The sequence below is a fragment of the Callorhinchus milii genome, unplaced genomic scaffold (genome assembly GCF_018977255.1).
Source record: "Callorhinchus milii isolate IMCB2004 unplaced genomic scaffold, IMCB_Cmil_1.0 Scaffold29, whole genome shotgun sequence".
NCBI classification, from domain to species: Eukaryota; Metazoa; Chordata; class Chondrichthyes; order Chimaeriformes; family Callorhinchidae; genus Callorhinchus; species Callorhinchus milii.
In genome coordinates this window covers 3,352,820-3,365,637 of record NW_024704770.1, presented here as the reverse complement: position 1 = coordinate 3,365,637, position 12,818 = coordinate 3,352,820, and the positions used below count along the sequence as shown (strand labels likewise).

General features: G+C 45.0%; 1 protein-coding gene across 3 annotated transcripts; it reads right to left on the bottom strand.

The window, feature by feature from the left end:
* Positions 1 to 3,436: 3,436 nt before the first annotated feature.
* On the bottom strand, positions 3,437 to 11,715 carry LOC103190215. 3 transcript variants are annotated; one of them, XM_042344706.1, is made up of 10 exons: positions 11,471 to 11,710; positions 9,919 to 10,032; positions 8,689 to 8,784; positions 8,121 to 8,210; positions 7,264 to 7,347; positions 6,581 to 6,691; positions 5,961 to 6,023; positions 4,791 to 4,872; positions 4,662 to 4,688; positions 3,437 to 3,553 (listed from the first exon to the last, which is right to left on the bottom strand). In XM_042344706.1, exons 1-9 carry the CDS (start codon positions 11,544 to 11,546, stop codon positions 4,676 to 4,678), a joined length of 729 nt encoding a protein of 242 aa, XP_042200640.1. In that variant the 5' UTR covers positions 11,547 to 11,710; the 3' UTR covers positions 3,437 to 3,553; positions 4,662 to 4,675. The 3 variants fall into 3 exon arrangements, with proteins under 3 accessions (XP_042200640.1, XP_042200642.1, XP_042200641.1); XM_042344708.1 differs by lacking the exon at positions 7,264 to 7,347 and having other exon boundaries at positions 11,471 to 11,715; XM_042344707.1 differs by lacking the exon at positions 5,961 to 6,023 and having other exon boundaries at positions 11,471 to 11,709.
* Between the last annotated feature and the right edge of the window lie 1,103 nt (positions 11,716 to 12,818).

The following is a 12,818-nucleotide window of genomic DNA, read 5'->3' as shown; positions in this document are numbered from 1 at the left end:
AATTGGCGGGAGGCGGGACTAGGCGCTTGATTGACAGGACCGACTTGTTCCATTGCCAACTTCCAGGACCGTTATAATTCTTTTATTATTATATTATTATTATTATAACAACAACAACGACGGCTGAGATGTGCTCTGACCCAGAGAGAGAGGGAGGGGGAGAGAGAGAGAGAGAGAGAGCGCTTGCAATTTTTAGAATTGTTTTACACACAGTCACTCCGCTTAATTGCATATCCCTTCGAAGAAGCACTTTTGAGACATCCGGAAAAGACCCGATCAGACGCTGTATCAAATGCAACCATTATTATTATTATTATTGTTGTTAATAATAATGGGCTGCCCTGGTGCCCTCTGCTCCTCTCGGAAATTTACCGTTGATGTAATGTATATTTTTTTCCCTCTCTCTCAAAATGTTCCGTAACACGTTTCTCGTTAAGTGCGAAATACTCTTTTCAATAGCTGGTGACGGTCACCCTTCCTTCCCCTTTTTTTTAACAGCAAGTTTAAATGCAAGCTGTTGTCGTCGTTGTTGTCGCGTGATCGGTTTCAAAGGCAGTGGGCGTGCTTCTTTCGCCGGTATCCCGTCTCGCAGTGCACGTGAGGAGTCCTGTAGCTCAGTAGTTAGAGCACTCGCTTTGCAAGTGAGAGACCGGAGTTCAATTCCAGGCAGAGGGTGAAACCTCGGGCAAGTTTCCTTACTCCACACAGAGCCTAATAATAATCCCTCCAAAACCAAAAACAATAATAAATTGGTCATTTTCAATCTACGACACTTTGTGGGACATTGCTGTGCGCAATTGGCTGCCGCGTTCGCCCACAAAAATACAGTCAATTCACTTTACAGTGTGCTCTGTGAAGCGCTTTGGGACGTCCTCCCGACGTGAAAAGCGCTATATCAAATGCGAGGATTATTATTATTATTGGAAGAGAGTTTGAGGCACGAGTGTTTGCTTTTCTAAAGCTGGGTGTGGTGTAATAATGGACGCGGTACTTCTTCTGCCTCCATTTTTTTTTAAACGGAGAAACCTTACGCTTAAAACGTTTTGCGACGCAGCAGACAGCGGGGAGCGCGACACAACCGAACATTTTAAATGTGCGAATATTCATCCGGATTCCGGCATCATCTGTCATTTAACGGCTCTGGCACGCAACCCCAGCGTGAAGGGCGCTATAGAAATGCAAGTTGTTGTCGTTACTTCTCCACCACTCAGGTTAAATCTTGTAACTTGGTTAGCATACAGAAAGCACCTCTACATCCATACCTGTTATAAGCTGCCTTCGTTACAATATAGTGGTGGGTTACAGTACTTCATTCCCCCAGTAAAAGTCGACAAGAGTATTAGGATCATGGTTGTCAGTCCATTTCCTCACCAACCTTGACCTTTCATTTGCCGTACGGTGCTCTGGTATTGTCAAAGGGTTGAGCTGACAAACGTTGTCTTTCTGTATAGCGTTTCCGATTGCTATGCAACAGATTCGGTTTCACTTGGCAGATACGCTGCTACAGATCATTCCGTGTTACTTAATGGATGTGAAACGTTACCTCAAGCCTCAGACCAGAGTCTTGTTGTGTGTAATCCTATTTCACCATGTACTCGGTCACAGTGGTTGGTAATGTCCTCCCTCTCAAGCTACAATCAATAGTGTGGTGCATTGAGACTCCAGGAAAGCTTACCCGCCCTTTACAAGAAAAAGGAAGGATAATTTCTTAGAATTATACAGCACAGAAGGAGGCCATTCGGCCCATCGTGTCCATGCCGGGTCTTTGAAAGTTTCTCGTGGATTATTTTAGCAGTGGAACACAGAGCATGACAATGTAGGGAAGCTCAATTAATGGACCCCAGTCACTTAAGCACCCTCAGCTCATGTCAACAGCCTGACTTTGCTAGTTTGTGGCCTAGCAATAATGATCGATACAACACAGCCCATCATGTCTAGCTCCTTCAATATAGCTCTCCACTCTAATGCAATTCCTCTGCTCGTTCCCCCTTTGTGCCTGGGTCAAGGAGGGTGGAGCGGGTGGGGGAAGAAAGAAGCAATCCCATATTATTATTATTATTTAGCTGCTACAGATTATTTAGCTGTACACATTCAATAGCTGAAATCATTGAAAGGAAGTGGTTTAAATAACGGAAAGTGAGCAATTGGCTTTTTTTCCTGGTAAGCTACACCTCTCTAATTGCTATTTTCCTTTTGGCAGACCTTATGCTTGTGGATGGCTGGCACAAGCTCTTTCCTTTGCTAGAGTTGACTGGCTGCCAATCTAGAGCAGCCACACATTCCAATCTTTCATTTCTTGACCAAGCCTCTCAAGCAGTGCCTCTCACTTTCATTTATTGTGCTTTACCGTCTGCACTAACCACGAATAACTCTCAGTAATGCCTAATACATAAGGATATTTTTCAAACGGAACGGTTCCTCCATGACACCCATCTTAATGCGTTTACCAGAAATATCCAGCGGCTAAAAACACCCAAGTATTTGTCAGGGTAACAACTGTGTACGGTATGTATTTTAAGTTCATATATAAATATCTTTTGAAGACTAAAAATAAAAAATATAATAATAATGCATGCAGTTGATACAGCACCGATTAACATCAATCCTATCTCAAAGGGGTCCACAAATAAGAATGTAGTGACAGTATGTTTGTAAGCAAAACATGGCAACTGATTTGCTCACCGCGGAAGGTAAAATATGCTTTAAAAATTGGCGCCTGCTGCTTCTCCCCATGACCAAGTCCGTTAAACCATGCAGACCAGATCACAGGTTTGTTTCCAGGCCTGTGCTAAATTAGCTAATCTCGCTTGAGTTAATAGAAGCCTGTTAGCACTTTTGGATTTATAATAATAACCCTTGCATTTGACATAGTGCCCTATCACGTCTTCGAGACGTCTCACACTTCACAGAATATACTGTAAAGCATGTCTTTGTGGCTGCAATGAGGCAGCCAATTGTGCACAGCAGTGTCCCACAACAAGTTGTGAATTGAGTGATTAAATTACTATTATTATTTTTTTTGAAGGGATTATTAGCCCAAGAAAAGCGATCTGCCGATCTACTAACAACCGGGTTCTTACTTACTGCTCGGTAAACAGAGGCGTGTGGAGTAAGGAAACTTGCTGAAGGTTTCGACCCAGCTGGCCGGATAATCGAACCCAGGTCCTTGCTTGCAAGGCGAGCGTGCTAACCAATTTGCTACAGGACTCCAAAAGAAATAGCTCCAGAAACAGACTGAAGAACGGAAAAGGGGCAAAACTGTAAAGCACCTTAGCACGAGCCTTTAAATTTCCAAATATTCAGATAGTTCACAGGAACCAATGTCCCTACATTTAACTGACTGGACCGTACTGTACTTAGAACTGAACAAATCACAGTAGTACAGTGGCTGTTCCACCTGCTAATTCAGGAATGACTGAGCACAAAACAAACCATATGAAAAGTTTCATATTTAGTTAGATTCCAACAAAATACACTTTGTTCATAATAATTTCCACGTAGCTAGTCAGTGTTCGATGCTTGTCCACTTTCAATCCTATGAAGATCCCAAACCCTGGAAACGAAAACAAAGAAGTGGAATAGCTGTACAATAATAATAATCCTTGCATTTGATATAACACCTCATCACGTCTTCAAGACGTCTTAATGCACTTCACAGGATATACTGTAAAGTGAATTGATTGCTTATTTGTGGGTGAAACACGGCCACCAATTGCACACAACAGGTGTCCCACAAACAGTCATGGATTGAGTGACCAAATTATTATAATTACTTAATCTGTTCCCTTCCAACTTTCAGACTCTACAGCTATGTAATTCTCTGTAATTACGCTGGGCGTAACTCTGTGCTAAGTGCTTTTCAGCGCCTTGGGACGTCCTCCCGACGTGAAAAGCGCTATATCAAATGCAAGGATTATTATTAAATGCGCTATAGAAATGTAATCTTGTTGTTATTGTTGTTGTTGTTAATTGGGAAACAGATGAGTCACATATTATTTTAGTAATTGTAATAATAATGATAATCATTGTATATGCATGCAATATATTCTGTGAAGCGCTTTGAGACATCTTGATGATGTAATAAGGCGCTATATCAAATGCAAGGATTATTATAATTATGTTAAAGCAGCTATAATTTCTTAAATGTCTCAAGTAATTTTGTCTCTGAGTACTTGTAAACTTTGCACCCAGTTTATGCACAGCAAAGTCCCACACACAGCCACGAATTGAATGATCAATTTAATAATAATAATCCTCGCATTTGCTTTAGCACATCTTCGAGACGTCTCAAAGCACTTCACAGAATATACTGTAAAGTGAATTGACTGTCTGTTTTGTGGGCAAAACATCTGGAGAATCATTGCCCAAGACAATGGGAGAAACTCCTTTCTCCTGGACAGTAAGCAGATTGTGTCAGGGAGAATTTATTTGTGACAAGTCTCTTCTCTCCTCTCCTGAAGTTGGTGACAGCTCCTTAAACACTGCTGCTCTCCATATTTCACCTAAGTGGAATGAGCCAGGGCAGTGAGCTGTGGGAAGGTATTTAATTTAGAACAGCCAAGCTACACACTTGCCAATGTCAGCCTCTGCTTCTGTTTCAGATAAAATCCATTCACTTAAACCTGTGTCAATTCTTACAGAATTTACAGGCAATCACTCACCCGTTATTCTGCTCTCACTGTCCACGGCTAAAACAAAAACAAAATGGATGAGATGAGGCACGGGAATGATTTAAATAAATGAGTTGCTACATGTAGTTCGTCAATCTAAGACGTCGGCATGAAACTTACACTTTCTTCATAAACTGCCTTGGAATGAAATACCACATCAGCAGTAGTAATATAATTAAGGCCAGGATGCTTAATGCAATAACTGGAAACAAGAACAAGACAAAGCATAGTTACTAAGAAGGGTCTTTGAAAAAGAGTCATAATACACTTCTGACCACACAAAAGAAACATGTTAGCAAACTGTGACATTTCCCAATCAGAGGTTTTCATGATTAGGAAATTAGACTGAGCTGTTACACTCTGAGCACTCATGGATTCGGTGTGCGACTCACACTGGATATGAATCTGACCATACAATAATAAGAATCCTTGCTGTTCTAGCTCCTTATCATGTCGTTGAGATCTCTCAAAGCGCTTCACAGAATAATAATAATCCTTGCATTTGATATAGCCCCTTATCACGTTTTATTTTGTGGGCGAAACGCGGCAGCCAATTGCGCGCAGCAATGTCCCACCAACAGTCATGGTTGAATATATTGTAAAGTGAAGTGACTCTGTATTTGGGTACTCTGTGGGTAAATCCTGAAGCTTGGTTCGTTTTTCCTTCCCAGGACAACCACTATTCCCAATCGAGCAGGTGGATGGACAACAACAAATTGTATTCATACAGCGCATTTCACATCCAGAGGACGGAAGTCACAAGGCACTGGCAACCGAGCTGGGGGTTGGATTCAAGAGTTGGGCACTCAGGCCTCTTGCCTCCAAGCTGTGAAAAACCCTGAGGTGTTTCCAACAGCACTGACTGTCAGTGACAATCTTCTGTTCATATCAAATTCCACATGATGAAAGGACTTGCTTATTTATTCATTGCTTATTTCACAAGATCTGTTCCTGGCTTTACTGAGGCTTGATGTTAGTCAGCTAAGCCATCAGAGTAGCTGCTAATTTAAACTATTCTAAAACGGCAACAGTCCATGCCTTGAAATGTACATCTCTGAAGTTTATATCTTCCTTAACATCATTTGACTACTAGTTTTGATATAGCGCCTTATCATGTCATTAAGACATCACAAAGCGCTTCACAGAATATACTGCTATAAAGCGACAATAACTTGCATTAATATAGTGCCCCTCATGCAGGGTAGCTTCCCAGAGAGCTTAATAAAGCAGAGTCTGTATAATATCCCACTATGAATGACGCGCTTGTAATGAGCGTTCTGTCCTACTCACGGATCCAAAGAGGTTTGAACCGTTTCTTTTTCTCATCTTCTTTCTTCGAATTATCATTTTTGCCTGAAAATATTGGTTCCAAAAAAAACAAATGATGCCTGAAAAGATCTACTAATACGATACGAGGTATGGGGATGTGAATAAGTGTACTGGTGGCTCTATTTAAGAACTGCCTCACCCCTCACCTTATGCACTAGAACGTCAGCGCCTGGCAGAATTGTAATACATTGTTTTAGTAATATCACTCAAATTGTACAGGATTCTGATTCGGAGAAAAAAGCAGAAGTCTTTTAGCACAATTCTCTCCCATCCCCAGCGAAAGATATAAAATCTATCCGTGTTCTGAATTCAAACGGACAATTGTACATCCCACAAATGATTTATCTCTTTCCAAATTGTGATGTGTTGCGTGATGGGAGTCATTAATTAATTTAGGTTTTGTCTATCATGTGGTTCAGGTGAACTTTAAGCCTCCACTTCCCAATTTCCCAGTTGCCATTTCCACAAAATATGGAGTTTTCATTACATTTAACTGCATTACAAGGATTTTACTCCCTCCATCATATGTCCACCCTTTCCCCGATTCATAAAAACACCTCCTGCTACAGTTAGTTTCCTACCATTATGGCGATGGTTTGCCGATGAATGCAGAGGTACGTGAACCTCTTTGTTTCCATTATTTGATATATCGATTATGATTTCGTCTTCTTCTTCTTCAACCTCAGGAGGGACTGAAAGGAAACATTTTAGAATGTTATCATCGTGGTGTGGGGAGAGTGCATAGAATCAGTCAATGAATCAATGAACCAGTGAACCAATCAGTCTGTCTGTCTCTTTCCCGTTCTCCCTCTTGTGGTCTCACTGCACCTCACACTCTGCTTACAGGTCTTTCCCAACAATGTTGCATCAGGGAAAATTGGATGAATGTTTCTTCCCCTCCCGCTCTTCCAACTGGGCACATGCTGATTCTCAACCCCAGTTTAGCTGAGTCACACTCAGACCAGACCAGCTCTGTGTTGGAAGGTTGTGGTTTGAATCCCCACATTAGGAACTTAGTTCCAGCATAGTATTGCGGCATTGTCAGAGTGTCATACTTCTTTAAAACATTAAGCCAAGGTTGACACATAATAAAGTACTGTATTCAATGCCAGAATTATTATACAGTTCTGTTATTATTATTCCTGTCTTGACACAAAACTATTCCCCCAGTCTACTATTTTAACCACAAAAATCTCAAGGTTTTACACTTGAACCTATGTGAATGGTTAAAAAGTTAATTTTAGTTACTGCCTGGTTTCCATACCTTTATACACATGTTCGTCTAACCTAGGCGGAGGACTGGGAAGAACATGGTTTTCCTCCTCTTCTATAATAATTTCATTCTCGTCTGGACGAACATTCAAGAAGAGATATTAATAGTGATGTATCAAGCTCCACAAGACAGAAGTTGCCCCATAAATGGGCATATAATCACCTGCTGAATTGCAGGTGACCGAGCCTTCAGCTCCCCTCTCGACTCTCTTCCCCCTCCTCGATCCCTCCCTTCACTCCCCTCACCCTGACCATTTCCCCCCTCCTCGCTCCCTCCCTTCCCTCCCCTCACCCTGACCATTTCCCCCTGCTCGGGTCATGACCCAACTGTGCAGCGCCTTGGGACGTCCTTCTGACGTGAAAGGCGCTTTATAAATGGAATCTTGTTGTTGTTGTTTCTAACCTACTACAGAAAACCATTTGTGGTGTTTTAAACCCACAATGGAAAATGAGAATTAGGAAGGGGGACATATGTATTGTAGGAACAAGAGGTGTACTACTTGGGTTTATTTCTGATTTTGAGACCGTTTAGCCCACAAAATACAGTCAATCCACTTTACAAAACATTCTGTGAAGTGGTTTGAGATGTCTCAACGACATAATAAGGTGCTATATCAAACGTTTCACCCACAAAATATACAATTTACCAATTTCACAACAGTTACAGTTTTGAAAACTTCCCAAGACGTTATGAATTGATATTAAAGAAATGTACCTCGCCTCTGCCCCACCCATTAAAGGACCATTCTTCCTTGTGCCCCCATAACCACAAGCATCAAAGTGTTAGATTGACCTTATTCCAACCTTAAAATGTTACTACTGATATGTTGATATTGCCTTTTTCCAAACCTTCATAAACATGTGGGGTCATTCTTGGTGGAGGGATTGGCAGAATACGTTCCTCCTCTTCTATCATAGCTTCCTCCATTTCCGGAATTTCTAATAAGATATGTCAAAACTGCAACATCATGAACTGTCACACTCTGCAAGGCAAAGCTCGTCACTTTCACCTCTCTCTCTCTCTTTCCACTCAATGACTCGTTTTATTGTTCTTTTGAGAACATTTCTCTCAATTAGAACAGCCATCGTCAAGGAGTCAATCAGCATCTGAAGGATGAACGTGGATGGCTAGATCCAAAACGTTCAATTACCTTGCTCTTTTAGGTGCTGGTAATACTAATGAACAGTCATAAACCCAGTACTACTGTTGTACATCAATACGATCCATACAGTATCAACCTTTGGTTGCCAATTTGTTTGCAATTCATTGCAACCCCATCTACATTTACTTTGCATTACTTACCAAGAAGGACTGATGTTGCATTCATACTTTTGTAAGATAGATACCCTCCATGCTGTCAAGTTTTTGTTCGTATTGTTCACAAATTAAATCCTCCTACTTAAATGTGCTACTCACCTACAAATCTAGAACCACGCTTCCTACGTTTGAGAACCATTGAGACAAATTCCTGTTGGTTCAATTTATTACTCTGCAAAACTTGCTCCGATTGGCCTGCATTCAGGGAAACATTGAAAAAGGAAAGTAAAAGTGTACGGAAAACTTAACATATTATAATGGGAGCAAATGCTCTCTGCCCTTCTCTCTACATTAACTAATTCCCCATCCAGAGTATCAAAGGGCAGTGCATCACTGATAGTAACCTAACCAATGCGAACCATGTGCTCACAGGAAGGAGTGGGATGTAATACAGGCAATAAGGACAAAACAAACTTTTCTCTCACGTATAATCTATGGATTTAACAAAGCAAAGATACACATAAAAACAGAGCTAAGGAAGTCAAAAAGTTGGCCAGGGAAACCAGAATAGAAAATGAGATTAAAATTGCACATCACGTGGAAGACCTTTACAAATACTGTATATTCAAAGTGAAGATTTGGTGAGAAAAACAATGTGATCTGAGGTTGACCTTGTGTTAAGTGATGAAGTGATATCCTTTGTTTTCACAAAATAATCCATTGCAATACAGACTTTCCAGGTTTAGGGAATATTATGAATGATACAAACAAATCGCAGAGATGATCTGACTGTCATAGGGCACTGAAAGAGACCAAGGAACCCAGGCAGATGGACTGCATACTTGAGTACTCAATGAAATGAGTTCAAAAAAGGTTAACATCCTGTCAGGCATTTTTAAGTCCTGGAGTCCTGTAGCTTAGTGGTTAGAGCACTCGCCTCACAAGCGAGAGACCTGGGTTGGATTCCCGGCAGGGCGAAATGCTGGGCAAGTTTCCTTACTCCACACGCTTCTGTTTACCTAGCAGCAAGTAGTAATCCAGTTGTTAGTCGATTGGCGGATCACTTTTCCGGGGGCAATAATTCCTTCAAATGAAAATAATTTGGTCACTCATGTCTTTTTGTAGGACACTGCTGCGTTTTGCCCACAAAATATACAGTCAATGCACTTTGCAGTATATTCTGCAAAACGCTTTGAGATGTCTTGAAGACGTGATAGGGCGCTATATCAAATACAATACAAAATTACATTTGAATAGAGGCTTTCACATCGGGAGGTCGTCCGAAGGCGCTGGGATTCAGGTGGATGTGAAAGAAAAATTGGGTCTTTCTCCTGGTGATCCTTGTCTTATCTTTCCCATCTAATCTAAATGTAATCATTTATTTCTTACCTTCATTCAAAGTTCGAAGCATTTTATAATTCTGAGGTTCCACCCTGGAGACTTGCATGGGTTTGCCAACATTTTCTTTCAACAGAATTCGGGCTTCGGGTAAACGAGCAAACTCTGAAATTAAACATTTTAAAGCCATACTATTAGGATCGGTTGCAAACATTGAGTCCAGGGATGACAGATTTGGTTTCTATCACTTTGCACCTGACAAAATCACCTTGTAGTCTTATCAATATTCTTCAACCAAACAGCCAATTACTGTGCACACGACTGGAGAGATGAGATTGTTAATAATAATAATGCTTGCATTTTTATTATTATTATTGCATTTGATATTGCATCTTGCATGGCAAAACGTCTCAAAATTCTTCACCTGCAACTGGTACCAAGTGTAGTGACTGCACATTTCAGTGGCAAGACGCCCCAGGGTAACCCACACAGAATCAGCAGAAAGCTGGAAGATGCTGGTACAAGAGGTCTGGAATATAAAAGTAAGGAGGTGCCGCTCCAGTTATATAGATGACTGGTTAAACCTCATCCAGAGTACTGTGTACAGTCGGTGCATTCAGTGTTCTTCAAATATCTTGCACTAAGATCAAGAACGTGGAGTCCTGTAATGGTTAGAGCACTCGTCGCGCAAACGAGAGGACCCGGGGGTCGATCCCCGGGTGAAACCTTAAGCAAGTTTCCTTACTTCACACACACGTGTTAGCCGATCGGACGAAAATGTTTTTCTGGGGGTAATAATCCCTTCCAAAGAACAATCATAACATGGTCACTGCAATCCACGACTAGTTTGTGGGGACGTCACGAGGCGCAATTGGCTGCCTCGTTTCGCCCATAAAATACACAGTCACTCCAGTATATCCTCCGTACCCACATCTCACCAGTTCTGGCCGGGTTCCACTGGCTCCCTCCCCGTCACCGCACGGATCGACTTCAAGATCCTCACCCACTCCCCGGCACCTCCCTACCTCTCCGACCTCCTGACTCCCCCTCAACCCACCACCCGGTCAGCGCCTCCGCTCGACTGGCACCGACCGGCCTCCGGCTCGTCCCTCGCGCCCTCCGGGACCCCACCATCGGAGGTCGCGCTTTGGGCCACTGCGCCCCGAAACTCTCGAACGCTCTCCCTCAATCCCTCCGCCTTGCGCCCCCACCCCCCCTCACGCCCCCACCCCCCCTCTCTACCCTCGTTCAAGCCCCCCCTTACAGGACTTGACCGAGCGTACGGCCTCCTCACCCCCCACAACCCCCCCCCCAACCCAACCCAACCCACCGGCTCGGAATCAGGCTTACGCCACTGTTAAGCGCTCTGAGACGCTCCCCCGCGGGGGGGGGGGGGGGATGGGCGCTGTATAAGCGCGAGCTGTTGCCGCCGTCGTGGTCGTGGTCGAAGCGCTTTGAGACGCCTCGAAGGCAGGCGCTGCGAATGTTGCTTGGATTGTTGCCCAGTCCCCGCCCCGACCCCAACCACCCGCCCCCCCATCCTCTTCCCCTCCCCTCCCCACAAAAAGAAAGTGTGTGGGGAGGGGGGGTCCAAGGAGCTCACCTGTGGGTACGATCCCGAACATGAAGGTGAAGAAGATGATGAGGATGAGGCGGACGAGGAACGCCGCCGCCGCCATGGCCACGAGGCTGTGCTGCTGCCCCGGGAACCTGGGCCTGAGGAGAGGGGGGGACACGCTCTCCCAGACAACGGAGGCGCCATTGTGCCGTCACTACCCCCCCCCCCCCCCACACACACACACACAGAGCAACCGGGGCGTCCGTCACACGCGTCCGAGCGGGAAAAAAAAATGGCGGCTGCGACGGGGCGGGGCGCGCGAGAGGGCCCGGGAAAGGAGAGGCGGTTGGTCGCGCGACGGAGGGAGGGGAGGGAGGGAGGGAGGCGACGGTTGGTCGCACGCGCGCGAGGCAGAGGGCGAGGCGCCGGGTTGTGCGCAGGCGCCGCAGCGGGAAAGGCGGTTGGTCGCGCGGGGAGGGAGGGAGGCCGGTCCTTGCGCAGGCGCCGCAGCGCGGACGGGGGGAGGGGCCGGTCCGTGCGCAGGCGCCGCAGCGCGGGGAGGGGGGAGGGGCCGGTCCGTGCGCAGGCGCCGCAGCGCGGGGAGGGGGGAGGGGCCGGTCAGCGCGCAGGCGCCGCAGCGCGAGACGACGGTTGGGCGCGAAGCGAGCGGGCGCGCGCGCTGGAGCCCCCCCCCCCGGGGGGATGCCGGTACCTCCCCGGCGCCACAGCAGAAGCGGGTCGACCGACGGCAGCCGCTCCGACGTCCCAAGTGGATCCCCTTTTCGCTGCCGATGCCTTTTGTTTTTCACGCGCGGCGCCCTCTCTCGTCGCGTCCTCCAGACGCCTGGGAGCGCTTGGCGGAGTGCGCGCGGCTTTGACTGGCGCCCCCGGCGGCGTCCCCGCCAACAGCCGTGGATTGAAGTGGCCCAAATTATTAATTATTAATCATTATTATTATTATTATTATTGAGTGGATTACTGAGTTATTCCACGGCGCGCGAGGGAGATAACCCGCTCGGAGCGCTCCTGCCGGGCCCGATATCAAATGCAAGGCCCTATTATTATTATCATTATTAATTATTATTATTATTGTCATTAATATCTTTGAAAGGACTAACCCCACCAGCCCCCAGCGGCAGAGATGGACAGTGCGCGATTTTTTTATTTTTATTTGCGGTCGCGCTCTTTCACAGCAGTCGAAAAGCCGCCACAGAATGATCGAGGCAGATTTATTGCTGGATTCGGCGTTCCTGGTAACGCTGGATTAGTCAACAACAACAACAGCAACAGCAACAGCAGCAATTTTGCGGTTACATAGCGCCCCTCGTTGCAGGGCGGCACCACAGAAACTATATTTGAAAGCCTTGGGTGCTGCAGTAGGAAAGCAGTGTGT